This window comes from Cebus imitator, unplaced genomic scaffold (assembly GCF_001604975.1).
Source record: "Cebus imitator isolate Cc_AM_T3 unplaced genomic scaffold, Cebus_imitator-1.0 Scaffold17, whole genome shotgun sequence".
Classification (NCBI taxonomy): Eukaryota; Metazoa; Chordata; class Mammalia; order Primates; family Cebidae; genus Cebus; species Cebus imitator.
Window position 1 is genome coordinate 3822972 of NW_016107332.1, and position 25343 is coordinate 3848314.

The following is a 25343-nucleotide window of genomic DNA, read 5'->3' on the forward strand; positions in this document are numbered from 1 at the left end:
ATCCTCTGACTCTGAGCCCAGATTAAATCCAGCCCGCCTGAGTAGAAACCTAAGTGACTAGCTGGTTACCTTTGGTGAGCTTCAACTTTATTTGCTACTTCCACCTAAGAAGTTCACCATCGTGACTAACTTTCTTGGGGGCAAAGTTGGAAAGCAGACATCAAAGTCAATCAGAAATGAAGCAAACTCACTTTCTACTGCCATTGTCAGTAGGTACTTTTAAGATTATCCTCATACAAGATTTAATAAGCTGTTTTGACTTTAGTATAGATCTTATTATCCATGTCAGTTAAGTTTATGCTTCCTCTAAATCTATTTAAATTAAAAAGGTAAAAAGCTAATGTTCAGTCTTACCAGATTTATCTTATTTATTAATAGAATGCAGATATTTTTTAACCATACAACAATAATAGTAATGATAGGACCATAAACGTGGACGGCCCTTTACAAGTCACTAACATTGCATACATTCCTCAACAACACGCTCTGAGGCCATAACAAACCTTTGGAAATAACACAATTGGCTACAGAACTCCCAGCTATCTAACTTCATGGGCTCCCACTTTAAATTTAAAACAACAAGACTGTGCACATTCATTTACATGATTAGGGCAGCGCTTAACTGTATCTCATATAGTACCTACATCATTCTTCGGATAAACTTACTGTCTTTTACAGACAAGAAAACTGGGGCTCAGAAACGGACTTTCTTATAAATGGCTAATAAAGGGTAACTCTGGGTTCAAAGTGAATCCAATTCTTTCTTCCACCCACAGATCCTGCTAAAGTCACCAAAGAAATGCATAGAGCAGTTCTTCCATGTCATTGCTTAAGTTTCTAAAGAGCAGTGATGTAATACAACATGGTCTATAATTTATTACTGATTTAACTACTTTACTAAGGAGTCACTTTTAACTTTTAACTTGTAAAATACACCTAATAAATACCACTCAAATGGCAACCTCTTTCTTCATGGCCTTGTGGTTGTAAAGCAAGCTAGTAGTATATGTCTGTGGATTTGTGCTAATAAAGTTCTATATACCTCATAAATTCCACAAATCCTATCGGGTATTTCCTATCTGCCAGATGCCCTATGCTAGGTGCTGGATACACAGTGCCAAACAAGATGGGTACCAATGAGTCTCACAGAGCTTGTTTTATTGAAAAGAAAAGAGATAGACACTTGCCAACAAGCAAATAATAGTAACTCACTATGATGTGTTCTGAGGGAAAACTAGAGTGTCGAAGAGACGGTGTCAGCAGGAAGAGGGGCGCTGTTCTAGATGGAGAATGCAAATGTCTCTCTAAGACATGGAAATAAATTGAGATCACGAAAAATGAGAAATAGCCAGCCTTGAGAAGAGTGGAAGGAAGAATATTCCAGGGAAAAGAAAGTGCATACTGGAAAGCCTGACCACTAGAGTTTGGTATGTGCACGGAGCTGAGCAATGGTCATTGTTTGTGTGGTAAGACAAGCGAATGTGAGGCATTGCGAATCCCACGCAGCTCTTAAGTGTGTCCCCAGACTCCCGTAGCTTCCATCAGACACAAACTGAATAACTGTTATAATCCAAAAACGATTACAGATGAAACATATAGATTACACCCATTGTACCTAAGCCAAGGACCCAGTAGTCTATCTTTTCAATGAAGATCTCTATGAAGTTAGATTATTATATATAATTATAGGTATTGATATAGATACATCAGTGGATATAGATAATGAGTCTTTGGTATAGAAAAAGTTTTAAAGGGATATTAAAAGTTATCTTGCAGGGTTGGAAGTTAGGGCAACTTTCATTTCTTTTTAATTTTAAGAAAAAAGTGAAAACAAAGAAAAAAGTGATTTTATGGGGAGTTCGCATGTTTGTGGGAATATGTATGTTTTTAATTAAGAAAATAAACAACAAAATGAAGAAAATGTTTTTCTTCTATGAAAGCCTGGTTAGAAGAAATTTCAGCTGTTTAAACTTAAGGAGTGAAAAACATCAAATCCAAGAATGTTCTCTGGAACTGAGCCCAATACATTTTTATTTGAGTGAGAATTGGACACATTTCCATCCCCTTGGGGCTCCAGTCTGTCAATATTTTACTTTTCAGAGATGAAGAGCCACATGTAGATCATCACAGTGACTTCAGTAACTTTCCTTCTCTTATTTATGTTTATTTCTATTGTAGTTTTCCCTGTTAAGGACTTTTTTCTTTTTCCTTACATACATATTTTTAGAGAACAATGCACATACAAAAAATTCCTCTTACTCTGCTAGATCTGGACTTTTTCTCTCACATATATCTCCATTGTTTGTCTTATTTTAGACATAGTTGGGAAGTGAAAAAGAGAATTGTCATACAACTGCCCTACTCTTCTCATTGGCAGTGTTTTGATTTAACAGTTTTTACACAAAAGTCAGCTTTGTTTATCTAAGATTTTTTTTTTTTTTGGTTGGAATTGAACCTACCTCTGCCCCTCCTTTCCCAAGTCCACTTCAGCCAACCTCTCATTCAACAAGTACCAGCCTCTAACGTAAGTGAAATAATGTCTACCATTACTGAATCTTGCTAGCAAAGAATCTCAAATTTTCCCACTTGGTTGTAAATTATTTAAGGGGCTTTTGTCCCATCTAATACCTTCCCTGGCAGGACACCTTATAGAACCTGCCCCTCCCACTAGTCATTAAGTACCTTCAGGGATGGATGCCTGTGTCGTGTTGGTTTGCTTGGTATTCCCCACTGTTCCTACCATGTGGTGATTATCTATGACCTCCATAATCCCTGGCTGCCTTAGCTGGGACTGGCTCACATGTTTCTCAGGTTGCTGCTGGCTTTATAGTCCTTTACTGCCCACGACACTTTGGAGATAGGCAGGATTAGTACTTTTCTATATCAACCCCAAACTTGACTTTGTGTTTCACAGGAAGGTGAAAAAGTGGGGTCTCTTTTCTTTCCACAAGATGATAACTAGGGAAGCCTGGGAGCAGGGTTTATTTCTGCATCTGCAATGACCAGCTGCTTCCTGTTCCTTCCTTCATAAACTTCTGTGTCAGATCCATATCAGTTTCTATCCCTTACTCTGGTAAAAAAAAAAAAAAAAAAAAAAGAATGGATGTTGACTCTGAGGTTCAAATTCTTTTTAACTATATTGTTAATTTTTTTTTGAGATGGGTCTTGCTCTGTCCCTCAGGCTTAAGTGCAGTGGTACAATCACAGCTCACTGCTTCAGCCTCCTGAGTAGCTGGGACTACAAGCACCATGCCATCACGCTGCTTTTTAATTTTGTAAATGGTTTTCTGCCTTCAATTCTATGCACTTCTCAACTGTAACCAAGAGATAATACTTTTTATGATATTCTTAAAGTTATCAATAGATACTCAAAGTTTTAGCAAAGTGTAAGTGATATTAAGCTTATCCTTATTGCCCAAGTGACTTCAATGACTATTTGTCAATTGCAACCAAGGATCATTTTAAAAAAATGAATATATTAAAGTCCTCAAGAAATACCTAAAGGGAAACAAAATCTAAATAATATTGTGCATATTCTTTTATTATTGTATTAGTCTGTTTTCACACTGCTGATAAAGACATACCCCAAGACTCGGCAATTTACAAAAGAAAGAGATTCATTGGACTTACAGTTCCACGTGGCTGGGGAGGCCTCACAATCATGATGGAAGGTGAAAGGCACATCTCACATGGCAGCAGACAAGAGAAGAGAGCTTGTTCAGGGAAACTCCCATTTTTATATCTATCAGATCTCGTGAACTCATTTACTGTCATGAGAACAGCACAGGAAAGACCCACCCCCATAATTCCATCACCTCCCACTGGATTCCTCCCAAAACACGTGGGAATTCAAGATGAGATTTGGGTGGGGACACAGCCAAACCATATCAATTACTGACCCAAAGATCACTTCCTGGGCACCATAAAAATACCAGTATCAATAGTAAAGCCTTCCAGAATGACCACTCAGTATTCTAATGCTTCTTAGATTACCTCTTTGAATCTAAATAGATAATATATAAAGGAACATTTAACAATTACTTATTTAGCATGCAGCAATAATATCCCCTTTTTGGCCTTGGACTCTCTGTGTTTTATAACCTAGTTGAAGGACTTACAATTTAGTCTGAACAAACTATTAAGTTGTTTTATCCTCAATTTAGAGACCGTTAAGGTATTTTTTATGCCCCACCACTAGTAATAAAATGTCTCATTTACTTGTTCTCATAACTCTTGATTTTGGAAAAACTTTGCTCATAAAAACTGATTCACCCCGAGGCATAAATGACTGATGGGTCTCCCTGCTCATCTTTAAAGCTGCATGATTCTGACCCCTGAGAGTAAAGGAGAATCACCTTAAAAGTTTTGCAAAATACAATATTTGAGTGCTGCCTCCTAGAGAATCTGGTTTGTCTGGAACATTGGTATTTTTAAAAGCTGCCTAGGTAACTCTAACCTTTGCCCCTATACACCTGAAGGATACCTACAATGCACCTGAAATGTGCAACAGAAACAGCAGTTCCCTGGGACCACACATCAGAAAGGGGGTGTGTCAGAAGATCTAGTGGCCAGGAGGGTGGAAGACCCAAGGGAGCACTACAGATCATGGAGAAAAACCCAGTGGGAGGGGTGATCCGAAACTTGAGAATCACTAAGATTGTGCAGAAGTATTTGATCCCACAGCATTCATATTGTATTAGTGTAAAAAAAACTTTTGGTATCCCAGGAACTGTAGACAAAATTTTAAAATACAAAAATTCAGCTGGTGTGGGAGAAGATACTTGAATCAGAATGACTACCACAGAGATAGTTTAGCCCTGGCTTGAGTAGCATCATTTCTCAACAGTCCTATAAGCTGCTCCTGCTTTTCTGATCATTTTTATTTTGCCCACTTCTCAACCAGCATCATGCCAAAAAAACTGCCCACATTTTCCTTAGTGACTCAAATAGGAGAAGCAGCAGCAACAGTAGGGGCTCTGGGAAAGGGCTGTGTAAACCATGATTGTCACTCATCCCTGCCCGTCCACTTATTATCGATAGCACTATGGTCTCTCTGCAGCTCTTATCAAATGCCAATGCTCTTTGTGTTCCATAGGCTAGTGGAGCTGGCAGTCTGACAACTAGAAAGGAAACCTGATAAGATGAGAAGTACTTTGCTTCCTATCCAATGTCTTCCTCATTGAGGGAGGAGGGGGGATGTTTTCTTTTCTCACTCAAATATCATAAAATTGATTCTGAAATAGAATCAAATAGAGATCTAACAGAAATAGAAAGAAGCCAGCCATGATGGCACATGCCTGTAATCCCAGCTTACTTGAGAAACTGAGGTAGGAGGATTGCTTGAGCCCAAAAATTCAAATCTATCCTGGCAACATAGTGAGACCCAGTCTCTTAAATTAATTAATTAAACAAATAAATATTTTATTTTAAAAAACAGGAAAAAAAAAATTAGGGGGCCAGCCACAGTAGTTCACACCTGTAATGCTGGCACATTGGGAGGCTGAGGTGGGTGGATAGTTTGAGCCCAGCCTAGGCAACATGGCAAAACACTGTCTCTACCCAAAATACATAAATTAGCTGGACATGATGGACTACATGCCTGTAGTCCCCTATTCAGGAGGCTGAGTGAGGAGAATCACCTGAGCCTGGATTTTGCAGTCAGCTGAGATCACACCACTGCATTCCATCCAGCCTGGGCAACAGAGTTAGATCCTGTCTCTAAAAAAAGCAAGAAAGAGGCGGAGCACAGTGGCTTACACCTATAATCCCAGCACTTTGGGAGGCTAAGGCAGGTAAGTCATGAAGTCAGGAGTTCGAGACCAGCCTGGCCAACATGGTGAAACCCGTTTCTACTAAAGATACAAAACATTAGCTGGATGGGCATGGTAATGCACACCTGTAATTACAGCTAATTAGGAGGCTGATGTAGGAGAGTCACTTGAATCTGGGAGGTGGAGGTTGCAGTGAACTGAGATCACTCCATTGCACTCCAGCCTAGGTGACAGGGCAAGAATCCGTCTCAAAAAAAGAAAAGAAAAGAAAAGAAAAAATTTGTGATATTCAGAAGTTGTTTCCTGACTGAATCCCCCAAACTGTTATTAGCATTCCAATATAATATTTTTTCTTTATTTTTTTCCCAACTAGGAGTCCTCAGAATTTTTTTCACTTTTTTATCTTTAATTTTCTCTACAAATAAAGTTACCACACCCCTAGAGTTACTATTTCTGCTATAGCAAATGGAGAATGCACCTGTTGGTTGGGTGAGAAATAGTGGCGCAGGGCTGGTTATGCACTTCCCCGGGGAAGTAGCATACTCTTGGTCTGTGGTCACACACAACTCTGGAGAATTTCATCTTCCCAGAAAAACAATACATTGCTGGATGCAAATAGTTTAAATTGCCAATGTTAGATCCACACATTTCTTGCATGTCTGTTATTGTATTTTTTTTTTCAAAAAGCATCACTATTCAAGGTGTTTTAGCTTCTTTTGTCACATTGTAAAAAAAAAAAATACAACAACCCAGATGTTATACAGGTTTTACAGATCTGAAAACCGGTTGATGCTTCTGTGACTTGGGTGGTATATAAATCGTATGTGGTGGTGCTGGGACTTGTAGCACTTCTTACACCTTGCAGCACACCTTACTGTTGTGTTATGTACTTCTTGCCGTTCTCCAGGCTTGTGTTTCATAGCATGGACTGGACGTCGAAATCAAAAAGGTTTTGATTTCCAGGTGTATGTTTTAAGAGTACTAATTGAGTCAGGCGCAGTGGCTCACACCTGTATTCCCAGCAGTTTGGGAGGCTGAGGAGGGTGGATCACCTGAGGTCAGGAGTTCGAGACCAGCCTAGCCAATATGGTGAAACGCCATCTCTTAAAAGAAAAGTACTAATTGAATTTCCAATTTTTACTCCAGGTTTAAAATCTATGTATTTTTTTTTTCATTTATTTATGTTTCTAAATAAAGTCCTCTGTTGACTGAGCATGGTAGCTCATTCCTGTAATCCCAGCACTTTGGGAAGCTGAGCCAAGCAGATCACCTGAGGTCAGGAGTTCAAGGCCAGCCTGGCCAACATGATGAAGCCCCATTTCTATTAAAAATACAAAAATTAGCCAGGCGTGGTGGCAGGCACCTGTAATTCCAGCTCCTCGGAAGGCTGAGGCAGGAGAATTGCTTAAATCAGAGGGCAGAGGTTGCAGTGAGCTGAGATCATGCCATTGCACTCTAGTCTGGGTGACAAGAGTGAGACTTCATCTCAAAAAATAATAAATAAATAAAAATAAAATAAAGTCCTCTGTCATGCAAATTACTTAGTAAAAGTCTGCTGGTGACTCTCACTGAGAGAATAATTGTCCTGCCAATTTGGCAGCACATGACTGAGATTTCCATTTCTCTTAAGAACTAGAACGTGAAAACTCACTGCGACATATTAGTGATCTGATGTATGATGCCAAGCTCATCTTCTACCTTCAGCTCTGCTCTACCAAATATCGTTTGTTTCTGGGATCTTCGCAGTCCGAGGAACTTTATCCTCAACATCCCACCCTTTACTAACTTTTAGTAATGTCCAGGGGTTAAAGGAAATTTCCCTTACGTATTTAACAGGAATTAACAGGGTTAATCTTGCACCCTTTCTGAAAATAATTTACAAACATTGCAGACAATCTTAGCTATCCCTGTCTAAACTGTGGAATTACTGCCATTTAATATAATCAGTCTACTCATTTAGTTTGCTTAAGGAATTTTTCACAAAACAGTTAAATAAATTAATGGAATAAGCAGGAAGTTCAAGTCTCCAATAGTAAGAATGAACTCTTGCTCTCTGGATAATCAAATGGGGCCTTCCTTCTTCAGGTAGATCATGTCATTTCCTCACTCATACTAGATAGGTACACAACATAATTACTGAATTCAACTTCCAGTTAATTCCTTCTTTGATCACTGAGTATCCTTTGGCTGGGAGCTTTGTTGGCCATACTGCCATTTTTTCCAATTATCATCAGTCCTGCAACATATCAGTCCATCAATATAACTCATCTTTAAATTGTGGTTTTGCCTTCTCAAGAAGTTGTTAATTATACCAATGCTAAATCTTCTAAAATGATTGTTGACTTCTTGATTATCCCCCATGCAATTCTCCTTCCCCATCCTACCGCACATAAGGAATGGCTCTTTGCTAAGTTCCACAGATCCTTAAATCTACCGATTAGAAGCTAATAGCCTACCTCTCTACCATGAAGGAACTATGGGCTGCAACATAATAGATGTTAACTTATGATTTCTTAGAATACCGTGTGAGAAACATCAAACTCCTGATTCCAGGGTATGCCAAAGACACATCAATAAAAAACCAAACCAAACCAAACCAAACCAAAAAAAGCCTCATTTGGCATTGCCAGATGTGGCATATCTCATCAAGATCAGTTCAAATAAATAGAAGTGAGATTTTCACACAAACTAGACTCTAGTGCCTTCTTTTTTTTTTTTTTTAACTTATCTTTACCATAATTTTTTTTTTTTTTTGAGACGGAGTTTCACCCTTGTTACTCAGGCTGGAGTGCAATGGCGCGATCTCGGCTCACTGCAACCTCCGCCTCCTGGGTTCAAGCAATTCTCCTGCCTCAACCTCCCAAGTAGCTGGGACTACAGGCATGCACCACCACACCCAGCTAATTTTTTTGTATTTTCAGTGGTGACGGGGTTTCACCATGTAGACCAAGATGATCTCGGTCTCTTGACCTCGTGATCCACCCGCCTCGGCCTCCCAAAGTGCTGGGATTATAGGCGTGAGCCACCGCACCCGGCCTACCATAAATTTTTTAATGGATCCTTTGAGATTTTTCATGCGTGATATTTATCATCCAATTACTTCATTAGTTCAATTTTTTTAATGATATTCTTGTATCTGAGGATAAGGTCAGAAAATTTCATGCTCTGATTTCATGCTGATTTTCAGAAGAAAAATGTTAGTTTTGTATGGAAATAACCCATCCTAAGAAATATAAGATATTTCGTATTATATTTCTTATCATGTATTTCTTAGGATGATAAGCTATTTAAAGGGTGGTGATAACCAGCATCTTCACTCAGCATTATCTAAGAATAAGAATCTGTGTTTCTACATACAGATCTCCTAAAAAAGAATCTACACTTGGCCAGGTGCAGTGGCTCACGCCTGTAATCCCAGCACTTTGGGAGGCTAAAGCAGGAGGATCACCTGAGGCTGGAAGTTTGAGACCAGCCTGACCAACATGGAGAAACCCTGTCTCTGCTAAAAATATAATTATCCGGGCATGGTGGTGAATGGCTATAATCCCAGCTACTCTGGAGGCTAAGGCAGGAGAATCACTTGAACCCAGGAGGCGGAGTTTGCAGTGAGCAGAGATCGTGCCATTGCACACTCCGGCCTGGGCAACAAGAACGAAACTCCATCTCAAAAAACAAAAAACAAACAAAAAAGAATCTACACTTAACAGGATTCCCCAGGCATTTTGGATGCACATTAAAGCTTGAGCAACACTGCATTAGAAAGGTCTTGAGAAAAATATAAGCCAGGGAATTGACATAGTAATTCCATTGCAAAAATACCAAATCTGTCATACAGGGACATTCTCTTTGACCCACTAGCTAGATAATAGTGATAGCCTGTTAGTTTCTATTACCTCTGAAATAATCCACAAAACTAGGCAGTTACGTGCATTTGGATTCCATTCCAATCAATAATCCGTATCTAGGTATTTTACAAGAAATGGAGAGCCATAGGGAGTAGTTATGAATATTTTGGAGCCTGGAAAGGTTATCTTCCACTGTTAACTAAATCAATAAACTTGGCCCAATGCTTGCAGTATATTCACATAATGTAATACTATGCTGGCATTAAAATCATATTGCTGCTGGGTGGGGTGGCTCAAGCCTGTAATCTCAGCACTTTGGGAGGCCGAGGGGGGCGGGTCACAAGGTCAGGAGTTCAAGACCAGCCTGACCAACATGATGAAACCCTGTCTCTAAAAAATAAAAAAATAAAATAAAATAATCATATTGCTTACCTCCACTTCATTTTTTGATGATGAATATGAACACTTTATATAATTTTTCCCTAACAGAATGTGAATAGCCATCAGTGAGCTGATGAGCCCATCAGAGTACAGATGACTCCTGAAGTCTTACCTCAGTTGCTAATTGCAGCACAACTCTTTCCAACTTTACACTGGTACCTAACCTGCAGAAATGATCTGATCGACAACATCATGAGCCAGAATAGATGCAGTTAGTGTCTCCTCCTTGGGTGCTACACAGGAGTGAACATCACCAATAAAATCAGAATTTGTAAGTGACTCTTTAAACAGACTCTCCTTGCTTTGATGAATTGAAATAATTCTGAAAGGAACAACTGTAATCACTGTGAAGAGGGTGTTTGCCAAGAAATAAGTTTTTAAGATGGAAATTCCAGCACTTCAAAAGATTGAATTTTGATGTCAGAATCCATCCACTGTTGAAACCTTTCTCTCTTATTGTAGTCAGTCACCTCTCTTTTTCTGATCTGATTTGCTCTCTCCTTTTTGGCTTAAGCTCACAGAAGCATGTTAAAATCCTCATCAGAGTCTGGGAAGGCTGGCATCCAGCATGCCGCAATATAAGAGCACACAGACCAGTTGGAGGAGGGTTCAGGTTGGCTCAAGGGGGTGAAGAATGGTCTGATCAGAGGAGCAGACAAGGCAAACAGAAGTAAAGGGCAGAGAGAGAGACACTATACAAGGTGATTGGAACCAGTGAGGGTGGGCACAGAACCCAGCCCCTAGCTAACAGGGCTGGCAGGAATGAAAAAGAAAAACAAACCCCAGCCAGCCTCCTGGAGCCAGGGCATGGACTGTTTCCCAGCCACTCTTCCCCAACCCCTACTCCATAAGGTAAGAAACACAAATGTACACGATATCCAGGCAGAAGGGATCCTGCTCAGCAGCCCCCTACTTAGGAAATTAACTGGAAGGTAATTCACAAAGGCCATTCCCAAATGGAGCTGTTTACCATAGTAACGGCTTCAGATCTTCTATCAATGAGATGAACCAGCCTATCCACACCTGGGGGTAAAGCAGTACAGGATGAAACAGAAAAAGACAATTACTACAGACAGAGTGAAGTATAGGAATAAAATAGATGTGGGTTTGAATTGTGCCTAACCCGCTTTCCAGCTGTATGACCTTGCAGGATTTGCCTGTTTTCCTCATCTGTAATGTGGAGATAATGCCTCACTCCTTCCTTAGTCAGAGACGGTTTAAAAACAAAAAACAAAACAAAGAAACCACCAATAACAAAATATGTCACTCCTAGAAACATTGTGATGCTAAGAAATAATAAAGAAAAAAGTGCCAAACAAAAGGCTTGGCAAATACATCAAATTTCCTTCAATGGTTTGTTAAAATATTTTAAAATAGCTGACCTTTTGTTGTTAAAGAATCTTCCTAAGACTATAATTAATATCATCAAAATGACCATACTGCCCAAAGCAGTCTACAGCTTCAACACAATCTCTATCAAAATATCAACATCATTTTTTCACAAAATTGGAAAAAACTATTCTAAAGTTCATATGGAACCAAAAAAGAACCCAAATAGCTAAAGCAATCCTAGCAAAAAGAACAAGGCTGGAGCACCGCATTTCCTTACTGCAAATTATACTACAGCGTGATGGTAATCAAAACGGCACAGTATGGCAGGTAAAAACAGATCCAGTGATTAATGGACAGAATAGAGAACCCAGAAATAAAGCCACATACAGCCAACTGCTCTTGGACAGAGTCAACAAGAACATACTTTAAAGAAAGGATGCTCTTCAATAAATGGTGCTGGGAAAATTGGACTGTGAAACTGGACTCTTCTCTCTCACCATGTACAAAAATTACTTCAAAATGGATTCAAGACTTGAATATAAAAACTTCTTCCCCTATGCAGCCTGAGGTGATGTGGCTTGACCTAGAAAAAATCGTGCAAATCAAGAGGCTCAAATCTTCATGTTCACTTTCAGAAACTGCCCAGACCAACAAAGGTATGCATATACAAAAAGCCATGAAATATCTGAAAGATATCCCTTTTTTATTTTTAAGCTACACCTACTGGAATGGGAGAAAGATGTCACTTTACAAAAACAGTATGTACAATTCCAGCATCACACTGATAGAGTTGTTAGCTGTGCCCTGGCTAAACAGTAGAACTAGACAGAGTAAGTGGCCCAAAAAGGCTATTGCATGTGCTTAAAAATGCAGAGTAATGGTGAGGCGTGGTGTTTCACACCTGTAATCCCAGCACTTTGGGAGGCTGAGGGGGGTGGATCACTTGAAGTCAGGAGTTCAAGACCAGCCTGGCTAACATGGTGAAACCACCTCTCTACTAAAAATACAAAAATTAGCTGGGCGTCATGGCGAGCACCTGTAAACTCAGCTACGCAGGAGGCTGAGGCAGGCGAATCACTTGAACATGGGAGGCAGAGGTTGCAGTGAGCTGAGATCACACCACTGTACTCCAGCCTGGGCAACAGAGCAAGACTGTTTCAAACACACACACACACACACACACACACACACACACACACACACAATGCAGAGTAATGTTGAATTTAAGGATTTAGGTGTAGATTCTCTGGTCATTAAACATACCCAGGTGAACAAAGCATCCGAGATGTGCCACCAGACTTCCAGAGTTCATACAGGAGTTCTCCCTGCCACACTGAGAAGATCCCTACTGAAAAGGAACAAATCGTTCCTAAACCAGAAGAGGAGGTTAGACACAGAAAAGGATATCCCAAAAGAAACTAAAGAAACAAACACTTACAGCACAGGATTAATTCAGCATAAAATAAATGCAATTAAAAGTAAAAGGGGGGAAAAAAAGATCTGAAAATATAAAAATATAAGAAGAAAACCTAGAGGAAATTTTCTAGATATTGATCTAGGGAAAGAATTCTTGACTAAGACCTCAAAGCACAGGCAACAAAAACAAATGCAGACAAATACCAGAGAAATAATCAGCAGAGTGAACAGACAGCCTTTGGAATGGGAGAAAATATTTGCAAATGATACATCCGGCAGGGGGCTAAGATCTCCAGAATTTACAAGGAACTCAAACAACTTAACCAAAAAAAACCCCAAATGCCTGGGCAACTTGGCGAAACCCCATCTCTACCAAAAACACAAAAATTAACTGAGTATGGCGGCATGTCCCTGTATCTCCAGCTACTCAGGAGGCTGAAGTAAGAGGATCACTTGAGCCTGCGAGGTCGAGGCTGCAGTGAGCCATGATTGAGCCACTGCACTGCTGCCCAGGTGACAGAGCAAGGCAAACACACACACACACACACACACACACACACACACACACACACATGCGCGCGTGCCAAATAGGCGTGTAATCCCAGCATTTTGGGAGGCTGAGGTGGGTGAATCACCTGAGATCAGGAGTTCCAGACCAGACTGACCAACATGGTGAAAACCTGTCTCTACTAGATACAAAAAATTAGCTGGGTGTGGTGGCGCATGCCTGTAATCCCAGCTACTTGGGAGACTGAGGCAGGAGAATCGCTTGAACTTGGGAGGCGAAGGTTGCAATGAGCTGAGATTGTGCCATTGCATTCCAGCCTGGGCAACAAGATTAAAACTCTGTCTTAAGGGGGGAAAAAGCCAAATAATCATCCCCTTAGCAAGTGGGTTTAGGGCAGGAACAGACATTTTTCAAAAGACAAACAAATGGCCAAGAAGCATAGAAAAATATGTTCAACATCACTAGTCACCAGAAAAATACAAATTAAAACTACAATGAAAGATCATCTTATACCAGTCAGAATGGCTATTATTAAAGGACAAAAAATACACGTACAACACGGATGGAACTGGAGGTCATTATGCTAAGTGAAATAAGCCAGGCACAGAGAGACAAACATTGCACGTTCTCTGTTCTCACTAATTTGTAAGATCTAAACAGTTGAACTCATGGAACTAGAGAGTAGAAGGATAGTTACCAGAGGCCCAGAAGGGGGTTATGAGTTGGGGGGGAGGTAGGAATGGTTAATGGACACACATGTAAAAAAATAGAAGGAATGAATAAGACCTAGCACTTGATAGCACAACAAGGTGAGTATAGTCAATAGTAATTTAATTGTACATTGGAAAATAGTGAAGAGTATAATTGGATTGTTTGTCACACAAAAGATAAATGCTTGAGCGGATGGATACCCCATTTTCCATGAAGTGATTATTATGCACTGCATGCCTGTAACAAAACATCTCATGTACCCCGTAAATATATACACTTACTGTGTACCCACAAAAATTTAAAGTTTTTAAAAAGGACAAAAGAAAACAGATGACTGTAAGGATGCAGAGAAAAGTGAACTCTTACATACCTTTTGTTTTGTTTTGTTTTGTTTTGTGACACATTCTCGCTCTGTTGCCCAGGCTGGAGTGCAGTGGTATCATCACAGCTCACTGCAGGCTCAGTCTCCCAGGCTCAAGCGATTCTCCTGCCTCAGCCTCCCAAGTAGCTGGGACTACAGGCACGAGCCACTATACCCAGCTAATGTGTTGTATTTTTAGTAGACACAGCGTTTCACCATGTTGCCCAAGCTGGTCTTGAACTCCTGGGCTCAAGAGATCTACCCATCTTGGCTTCCCAAAGTGCTGGGAATACAGGTGTGAGCCACCACACCCAGCTCTTATATACTCTTGATGGGAATGTAAATAAGTTAGTACAACCTCTGTGGAAAACTATGGAGATTTCTCCAAGAACTAAAAATAGAACTACCCTTTGATCCACCCATCCCACTGCTGGGTATATACCCAAAGGAAAAGAAATCATTATATCAAAAAGATACCAGCACCTGTACGTTTATCACAGCACTGTTCACAATAGCCAACATATGTAATCAACTTACGTGTCCATCAGTGGAAGACCGAATAAAGAAAAGGTGTTATGTGTACGCAGTGGATACTACTTGGCCATAAAGAAGATTGAGATCCTGTCTTTTGCAGCAACATGTATAGAACTGGAGGCCATTATCTTAAGTGAAACAATTCAGGCACAGAAAGTCAAATACCACGTTCTCGCAAGTGGAAGCTAAATAATTTGTACACAAGGAAGCAGAGTGTGAAATGACAGACGATGGAGACCTGGAGGCATGGGGTGATAGATGATGGGAGGTTGCTTGGTGGGTACTAAGTGTGTTGCTCCGCTGATGGGTGCACTAAAGGCTTGACTTCACCACAATGCAATATATTCATATGGCAAGCTGCACTTGTACTCCATGAATATATAAGCATATACATATATGTGTATATTTTAAATCTTCCTAATTCTGATATGTATCTGCTTACATAGAAAACTCTCCACTTAGAAAAGATCAACATAGAAAATATATTTTGTAAGCACTCTCCCAAAATTTAATGAATTTATTCATTTTCAAAGACTATATCCTATAGATTTTTGAGAGCTTAAATAAATGCTTTCTTAAATCTTGAATTTTTTCCCCCTTAAAACAAGTACATCGTGTAGCCAGAGTGAGCAGTTATGTGTTTCAGATTTGAAAAGTAGAAATTTGAAAAGCCGGGCGTGGTGGCTCACGCCTGTAATCCTAGCACTTTGGGAGGCCGAGGTGGGTGGATCACCTGAGGTCAGGAGTTCAAGACCAGCCTGGCCATCATGGTGAAACCCCATCTTAAAAAAAAAAAAAAAAAGAAAAGTAGAAATTTGAATGGATGCTGTTTCTTTTTACCTGCATTTACTTCGTGCATTTAAAAAAATTTTTTTCACAGAGAGAGTGTCTCACTATTTTGCCCAGGCTGGTCCTGTACTCCTAGACTCAAGCAATGCTTCTGTCTCAGCCTCCCAGTGTGTTGGAATTACAGGTGTGAGCTACAGTGCTCAGCCTACTTCATGCATTTTCAAAATAACCATGAAAATGCATGCAATAAAACCCCTCCACAAATTTATTATACTCAAATTCATAAGACATTCTCCTTGCCTAACTGCCAAACTTAAACAGACAGGCAGCAAGAATTAAACTCACGAATTTTGAATTATTTGCTTACAGGTTGATCTAGATGTGTTTGAAATGGTTCTCAATCCAACAAATACCCAAACATACTGGCAATTTCCATATTATTTTATGTTACTACAACATTTTCTAGCAAAGGGGAACCTCAAACTCATTATCTGTCAATGGCTAATTTCTGAAACAGATGATTTCTAAACAATTAGAGAATGTTAAGTAAAATACTATCAAAAATCCTCCATTTGTATTTTTAAAACTAAAGTTGCTTAAAATTCTAAAGAGCAGAACAATTAAAACATTATTCTTGACATTATTTAAATGACTTTAGATACTCTTGCATTGTATGATCTTTTAATTTCCATGCTCTTATTACTTGGTGATAGCAGATATTCACATTTTAAAATAAAAATAGAGTTTTAGGGCTGGGCATGGTGGATTTCATGCCTGTAATCCCAGCATTTTGGGAGGCTGAGGTGGGCAGATCATGAAGTCAGGAATTCAAGACCAGCCTGGCCAACATGGTAAAACCCTGTCTCTACCAAAAATACAAAAATTAGCCAGACATGATGGCGCATGCCTGTAATCCCAGCTACTCCGGAGGCTGAGGCAGGAGAATCACTTGAACCTGGGAGGCAGTTGCAGTTAGCCAAGATCACGCCACTGCACTCCAGCCTGGGAGACACAGCAAGACTCCATTTCAAAAAAATAAATAAAAAAAATACAGTTTTAAGATTAAACTTTAACTTTGAAATTCTTAGCTGAATTTCTGTACCTTTTAATTGCATAAATTCCACATGACTAGAGATTTCAAGTTTTTTTTTTTTTTTTTTTTTTTTAATACAGGTTGAGTATCTTTTATCCAAAATGCTTAGGACCAACCAGAAGTGTTTCAGATTTCAGATTTTTTTTTTAATTTTGGAATATTTACATATACATAATGAGATATCTAAGAAATGAGACCCAAGTCTAAACATGAAATTGATTGTTTCATATACATGTTATATACATAGCCTAAAGGTCATTTTATATAATATTTTTCATGATGTTGTGCATTAAACAAAGTTTTCTCTGGACTTGCCACGTGAGGTCAGGTGTGGAATTTTCCACTTTTGGTGTTATGTTAGCACTCAAAAAGTTTTGGAGTTGAAGCATTTCTGATTTCAGATTTTCGGATTAGGGATATTCAGTTTGTACCACTGTTATATTAACAAATTGCCAGTAAGATCAGTATTTGCTATGACCGATGGGTATGCCAGAAGACTTCTTTATATGTAATTATTTACCAAAAGGTTTCTAACTAATTACAACTAGGGCAATAATGATGTTGAGATTTGACATGCTTGCCCATTAAGAGACAGCATTTGAGGGCCATGAAGAAGTCTAGAAGGCGATCTTGTATCAAAAATAAGAGAATAGACTTTTGAATGAGAGCTCCTAGACTTAACACCTGCTTCTCCCACTTACTAGCTGTACAGTGTTTGGCAAATTGCTTAATCTCTTGGGTTCTCAGTTTCCTCATCAGTAAAAAGGAGATTTTAAAAGTCCCTTGTTGCCTAGGACTGTTGTGAAGATTAACTTAGATAATGGATTGTACAGGATACATTTATCAATCAGTGAATATTAAGCTTATTATAGAAGTTATACCATTCAACAATTAAAAAGTCCTTATCTGAAAATATTAGCATCTCTAAGTTCTAAACTGGGTAGAAATCCTAGATGTAAAATAAAAGAGAGTTGAATATAGACTAACAGTAAGATAAATATTCATGAGAAATATTCAATTCTAAATAGCTGACTCCTATTAATTTGGCTCTTGGCCCTCCCACATGCCCCCCCAAAATAACTTTAAAACTTAATATTGGTTGGGTTACCCTGTAATAACAAACAGCTTCCTTAAAGTCTATCAAAAAGTCATACCTTATGTCATACCAAGTCTTATTATGGATACTTCTCTTTGCAGAGAATTAACTAAATACACCGTCAGAGACAAAACTGTTGAGGAAAAGAACTCGTCTATCACGGTGGAGTCTCATGTATTATTTCCTGGCATTATGTTTATAGCTGTTCTTGTCATGCTATTAGGATTATAAAACCTTTACTTGCCCAAATCTTACCTCTCTGACACTGAGCTCAGGATCACCTTCGTTTTATAAAGAACAAAGGATTCTCTCAGGCAGTGAATGAGAATTTATTCAGTGAAAATGCTGATAGTGCCACGCCAGGCCTTTCTGTCAGGCAGTGATGCCTGATACCAGAGCATCTCACACTGTGGATGTATCCGAACATATGAAACACCTGGGAATCTTGTTGAAATGCACACTCTGATTCAGTGGGTCTGGGTGAGGCTTGCCTGAGATTCTGTGTCTTTGGCAAGTTCTCCAGTGATGCTGCTGGTTCACAGACACAGATCACACATAGAGGTAGTGAGGATTGCAACAACTAGGTTGCTATATATAGTGTGTGTGAGTGTGTGCGCATGCATGCACGTATGTTAGAAGGCTAAAAATATTTCAGAAAATTTTAGAAGGGGAAAGCACTTTACTGCACTGTCCTAGAAACCTTATTTCAAAATGAACATTTGATTCTTTCAAAATTTGCTTTTTCAAATTAGCAAAGGCAATCCTTTGTCTCTCAAAAGGAGGATGCCAAACCTGTGTGACCCCTCTATGAGTATAAACACAGGTCTGTGGAAGAGCAAGAATGACACAGTAGTTGATAAATCATTTCTTTTTTTTTTAATTTTTAATTTTTTAAAATTTTACTTTAGGTTCTAGGGTACATGTGCAGGTCATGCAGGGTTGCTGCATAGGTACATACTATATCTGGCATTTCTCCCATGTTATCCCTCCCCACCCTCCCCACCCCCTGCTGTCCCTCCCCTAGCCCCCTCCAACTGCCCTCAGTGTGTTATACTCCACTCCCTGAGTCCACTTGTTCAACACCCACCTATGAGTGAGAACATGCAGTGTTTGTTTTTCTGTTCTTGTGTCAGTTTGCTGAGAAAGATGGTTTCTAGATTCATCCAAATCCCTACAAAGGACATTAACTCATGTTTTTTTATGGCTGCATAGTATTCCATGGTGTATATGTGCCACATTTTCTTTGTCCAGTCTATCATTGATGGGCATTTGGGTTGGTTTCAGGTCTTTGCTATTGTACACAGGGTTGCAGTGAACATACGTGTGTGTGTGTCTTTATAGTAGAATGATTTATAGTTTTTTGGGTATATACCCAGCAATGAGATTGCTGGGTCAAATGGAATTTCTATTTCTAGATCCTTGAGAAATCGCCACACTGTCTTCCACAATGGTTGAACTAATTTACACTCCTGTCAACTGTGTAACAGTGTTCCTATTTCTCCACATCCTCTCCAGCATCTGTTGTCTCCAGATTTTTTAATGTTTGCCATTCTAACTGGCATGAGATGGTATCTCAATGTGGTTTTGATTTGCATTTCTCTAATGACCAGTGATGATGAGCCTGTTTTCATATGTTTGCTGGCCTCATACATGTCTTCTTTTGAAAAGTGTCTGTTCATATAATTTGCCCGCTTTTGAATGGTTTTTTTTTTTCTTGTAAATCTGTTTTAGTTCTTTGTAGATTCTGGATATTAGCCCTTTGTCAGATGGGTAGACTGTAAACTATTTCTTTTTCATGTGCCTTTGGGTATTATTTTAAAAATAAGAAATTCACATTTTAATGTTGATCAGGTAGCACCACCTGTGTTAACTGGTAAGCAGGAAGCCAGAACACTAACAGACATGAAGAAACAATGATAGTCAAAATGTACATTATGAAAACTTTCTGGTATCATTGGTAAGACTTAATAATAATAGTGAAAAGGGAATTATAATTATAGTAAAATTGTGGTACACATACCATTCTGCAGAAAGCAGGTAGCTATCATAACTTACAAGACCTTATATATAATTTAATTTTTTGCTCAAAATATTAATCTTCAAAATGCAGTGACAGCAATTACCACCTACTTATCTCTTTTGAGTGATTTAAACTTTGATAGTGGGATAATTTAATAGCTACTTATAGATGGTCGGCTAAAACTTAACTGATAATTAATAATGGAAGATTAAAAACTGCCACAGTTACAGATGATGAGAAATGTACTTATTGGCATAAAACCCCACAAGGGTGATCAGGTGAAAATACCATGTGAAAAAAATAAAAGGCAATAAATGCTCCTTTCAGATTCATAAGCTGTGGGCACATTTTACCCATTATGTAAATCCCATTCTTAAAACAGTTTTCTTGGCGTCCTGAAAATTGAAGCTTTTGAAACCTTATGCTCCAACATAAATATGGAAATGAAAAACTATTATAATTTTTAAAATTTTAAGAGTGCTTTTGCAGATTTAAACAAAGCTAACATATCTTCATTTAAAGTAGGATCCACGAAGCTCTCCAATGTCATTCCTGAAATAACTAGAGTTGGAATAATGGGCTGCTTCTTACTCTGTAGTTTCTAATGCAGTGTAAGCAGCTTTACAAGGATTAACTGTCTCCACTGACCTAACAGCATTCTTTACTTCATTTGAAAGGAAACAGGAAGTTTTTTCTCTGCAACTTTATACCAAGGCACAGAATTTGTCTATTAAAAATACCAATTCCACTTTTATTTAGTAAAATTAAGAAATTTTAAAAGTACTAGGCTTTTAATCCATCAATATTAATTTCTTTACTTTTTCTTTTCTAAGATGGTCTCACTGTCACATAGGCTCATGTGCAGTGGCACAATCATGGCTTACCACAGCCTTAACATTCTAGGCTCAAGCGATCTTGCCACCTCAGCCTCCCAAGTAGCTGAGGCTATAGGTGTTTGTTAACACACTTGGCTAATATTTTATTTTATTTATTTTATTTTATTTTTTGAGACAGAGTCTCGCTGTTATCTCCCAGGCTGGAGTTCAGTGGCATGACATTGGCTCACTGCAGCCTCTGCCTCCCAGGTTCAAGCGATTTTCCTGCCTCAGCCTCCCGAGCAGCTGGTATTACAGAGATGCACCATCATGCCTGGCTAACTTTTGTATTTTTAGTAGAGGCAGGGTCTCACCATATTGGCCAGGCTGGTCTTGAACTCCTGGCGTCCTGTGATTTTTCTGCCTCCGCCTTCCAAAGTGCTGGGGTTACAGGCATGAGCCAGCCTATTTTTATTTTTAATAGAGACAAGGTCTTGTATGTTGCCCAGGCTGAGATATTAATTTCATGATGTGAACATGTGATTTACCTCTCAGCAAAGTTATTTTTTGAACTATCTCTGTCATGAGACCCAAACTGAATTCCTTATCAGTTGCTAACTTCTCTCTTACACCATCCCCACTGAGTTGAGAAGATGGCTTGGTGCTACATGAAAGGGAAGTGCCAATGTAACGACCAAAATAGACAATCACAAGCTATAATGTCACGCTAACGATGGATCCCATATCTTATTTGTAATTAACTTGGAGAAGAAATGCTAGGCTGAAAATGAGTAGAAGTCAAAACAGGGACTTTCCACAAAGAGAGAGCTGAATCCAACTTCTATTCTTTTGACGTTATCAATTCTGTGACTGATTCTTGCAGCATTATTATGAGAATTAAATGAGCAATATATTTTATCGCATGTTGGCACTTAATGTATGCTTGCTGCAATACATACAATCTACATAGCATATATGCAATTATACACTAATATATAATTGTCCAATAAATGTTTAGCAAATTTTGGGCACAACTGGTAATATACTTTTTAAACTTCTGTGAACACTTAATTTTGAAATACATATTGACCAAGCTCACATAGACAAAAACTTTTACTTCTTAAAACTTTTTCAACTATAAATTTTATGACTGCTTTTTAAGAATCAAGTCATAATGATGATGGCTTTAGAAATCTTCCTACATTTGGCCACATACTATTTATTATATATTATATAGTTATATTAATACAGAAGAGATGGCCCTAGAGACTGAGAGCACAGGAAACTCCTAATCTATAGCAAAAATTTTTATTATTTACAATAATCAGAAAAAATAATTTTTCAGTCTATCAAAGATACTTAAATAGGTTTTTATTATGAATATTTTACAAAATCAAAGTTTAAAAATTTGTATCACAAATATCAGAATATATCAGTGTGACTGAGCTTTTTTGGAACACTTATTTTTCCTCTAACACAATGCCATTCTTTCCAGACAGTAAGAGTCCCGAGTCTTCCTGGTTCATATATACATACCTAGACCCTGAGACAGCTCAATATGTGTGATCCAATTGCTACATATTGCAGGTACATTTAAAATAATCAGAATCACTAGAGGGCTTGGGGCAAATCAACAAACTCCTCATATCTAACATCTTCCTAAACTACAGATTCTCATCACATCTCCTGGAGAGATTTAATAACCTCCCAACCCCCACTTCCAGAGATGTCAAGGCCTCTGCATTGGTGACTATAACAGGTTCCCAGAGAATTACAACACGGGAAGTACAACTCATATTGAGAACCACTGCCCTGAATAATGAGCACTGCTACAAAGCAGAATAGGAATAATAAAGCACACAAGCATTTTTTAAAAAACAGGTTGCAAACATTCTCTTAGGAATATGCCTTAGTGGGCACACGTCCAAATATGCTGCTTTCCTTTTTTTTGAATACCTGTTCAAGAAACAAAGGAATAGAAAATAAGAAGGGGAAGACAAGAAAATGGGAAGCTGCACCAGAGCCACCTTGAAAATGTAAAGGACTTGTGGTTGTTGCCTGCCACAGTTAGTAGAATCTAAATATTCAGAAAGTTAAAATGTTTTCTGGAGTAAGAAGCTGTGTCAGGAAAGAGGATTAGGTAACAGGTGACCTAGAATTAGGATGTGATTCTCCCTGAAGGATTGCTGGAGAAGAGATAATGAAAGGTAAGGGCTTTTCCAAGACATTTCCAGACTGGACTGACCTCCATGTAAAATCTTACTAAATATATATACATATTAAAAAAAATTTTTTTTTAAAAGATGGGTTTTCACCATGTTGGTCATGGCTGGTCTTGAACTCCTGACCTCAGGTGATCCACCTGCCTTGGCCTTCAAAGTGCTTGGATTGCAGGCGTGAGCCACCATGTTCGGCCAAATCTTACTAAATATTAACAGAAAGAAAAGAGTTCTGGCTGGGCACAGTGGCTCATGCCTACAATGCTAGCAGAGGCCAAGGCTGGAGGATCACTTGAGCCCAGGAGTTTGGGACTAGCCTAGGGAACCTAGGGAGTACCCTGTCTCTAAAAATAATTTAAAAATTAGCCAGGCATGGTGCCAAGCATCTGCAGTCTTAACTACTCAGAAGGCTGAGGAGGGAGGACCACCTGAACCCAGGAGATTGAGGCTTCAGTGAGCTAGGATTGCACTGCTGCACTCCAGCCTGGGCAACAGAGCAAGACCCTCTCTGAAAGAAAGAAAGAAGGAAAGAAAGAAAGAAAGAAAGAAAGAAAGAAAGAAAGAAAGAAAGAAAGAAAGAAAGAAAGGAAGGAGAGAAAGCAAGAAAGAAAGAAAGAAGGAAAGAAAAGGAAGGAAAGAGAAAAAGAAAAGAAAGAAGGAAAGAAAAGGGTCCCATGTAATGAGGCACATGCTTCCTTTTGAGGACAGAACAGACAAGTGGATTGAATTTGTATCTTTAGGCAGTTTTATACTTCTTTAGTAAATAAAATAGGATTAATGAGTATCTGCCTTGGAATAAAATATATGGTAAACCTGAAAAGCATTCACACTGAAAACACAAAATTAGTCCTCAAAGAAATCTTTAATATGATAACCAGTGACTGGATATTTGTGGTTAAAAGAAGTCATGACATAGGGGAGGGACAGCGGGGGGTGGGGAGTTGTGGAGAGATAGCATGGGAAGAAATGCCAGATATAGGTGAAGGGGAGGAAGGCAGCAAATCACACTGCCACGTGTGTACCTATGCAACAATCTTGCATGTTCTTCACATGTACCCCAAAACCTAAAATGCAATAAAAAAAAAAGAAGCCATGACAAAACTGGTAAAAGATGCAGTTTCCTCAGTCACTTAATTGATTTGTAACAACTGATAGAAACTGGCTAATCATCATTCTGATTAATCATTTTGGGCAGATTTGGAAAGGAGGATAGCCGAGTCACGGCCCCTTTGGGGTTCTTCTAGCAAGGCCAAGGAGGAGGAGGAAAAGAAAGACTCAAACATCTTATTTGCCATTTGTCATAGTGGGAAATACTATGAGGGAAAAGAAAGGCTCAAACATCTTATTCGCCTCTAGTATCAAATACCCACAAACTTCATTTGTTCCCTCTACAATTTAGGAGAAACTGAAGCATAATATAAAATTAATTTGGTACATGCAATGTGAAGCAAAAATAGTTATTCTACTTTGAGTAGGTAAAATGTCAAATAATAGTTCACAGTAATTAGAGCGTGGGAAAAGAAGTGACTGAATACTCTAAGATACTTCGTGGATAGTCTGGGCTCGGTGGCCCACACCTGTAATCCCAGCACTTTGGAAGGCTGTAGCCCCAGCAATTTGGGAGACCAAGGTGGGCAGATCACCTGAGGTCAGGGATTCAAGACTAGCCTGGCCAAGACAGTGAAACCCTGTCTCTACTAAAAGTGCAAAAATTAGCTAGATGTGGTGGCATGTACCTGTAGTCGTAGCTACTTGGGAGGCTGAGGCAGGAGAATCGCTTGAACCAGGGAGGCAGAGGTTGCTGAGCTGAGATCACGCCACTGCACTCCAGCCCCTCTGGCAACAGGGTGAGACTTCGTCTCAAAAAAATAAAAAATAAAAATGTCTTGGATATTTTATTTCCCTAAGAAACCCACCAGCAATTCAATAAACATTTACTGAGTGCAAACTACCTCAAGGAATTATAGCTGTCTACTATGGAAACTGTAAAGCCATGTACCCCCAGGGAACTATACTGTTGAAATAGCCTAATTGGGACTTTGTTAGTCTTATTATATTGTCAAGCAAATTATTAAAAGTAGGAAATATGTATTCATGAGGAAGTAGACTAGTACTTTGTCTTTGACATTGCAAATCCTTTTCTAGAAACAAGAATTAACTAAATACGTTTAAATAATCATTAAATATCCAATTACTTTACAGTATATATAAACACAAAGATAAACCAAAGTTCAGGCCAGGCTCAGTGGCTCATGCCTGTAATCCCAGCAATTTGGGAGGCTAAGGTGGGTGGGTCACCTGAGGTCAGGAGTTCAAGACCAACCTGACCAACATGGAGAAACCCCATCTATACTAAAAATACAAAATTAGCTGGGTGTGGTGGCGCATGCCT

General features: G+C 39.0%; 1 protein-coding gene across 2 annotated transcripts in view; it reads right to left on the bottom strand.

Moving 5' to 3' along the window:
* ELOVL6 (ELOVL fatty acid elongase 6) overlaps nucleotides 1–25343 on the bottom strand; it is a 156064-nt gene that overhangs the window by 85761 nt on the left and 44960 nt on the right. Inside the window, exon 1 of one of the 2 annotated variants that reach the window (XM_017509766.2) lies at nucleotides 192–310. The exons of the other annotated variant lie outside the window; for it this stretch is intronic. Coding sequence (XP_017365255.1) covers nucleotides 192–235 — 44 coding nt within the window. The 5' untranslated portion in view covers nucleotides 236–310. Of the gene's footprint in view, nucleotides 1–191; nucleotides 311–25343 lie in introns of those variants that run through there. 2 annotated transcript variants of the gene reach the window in all.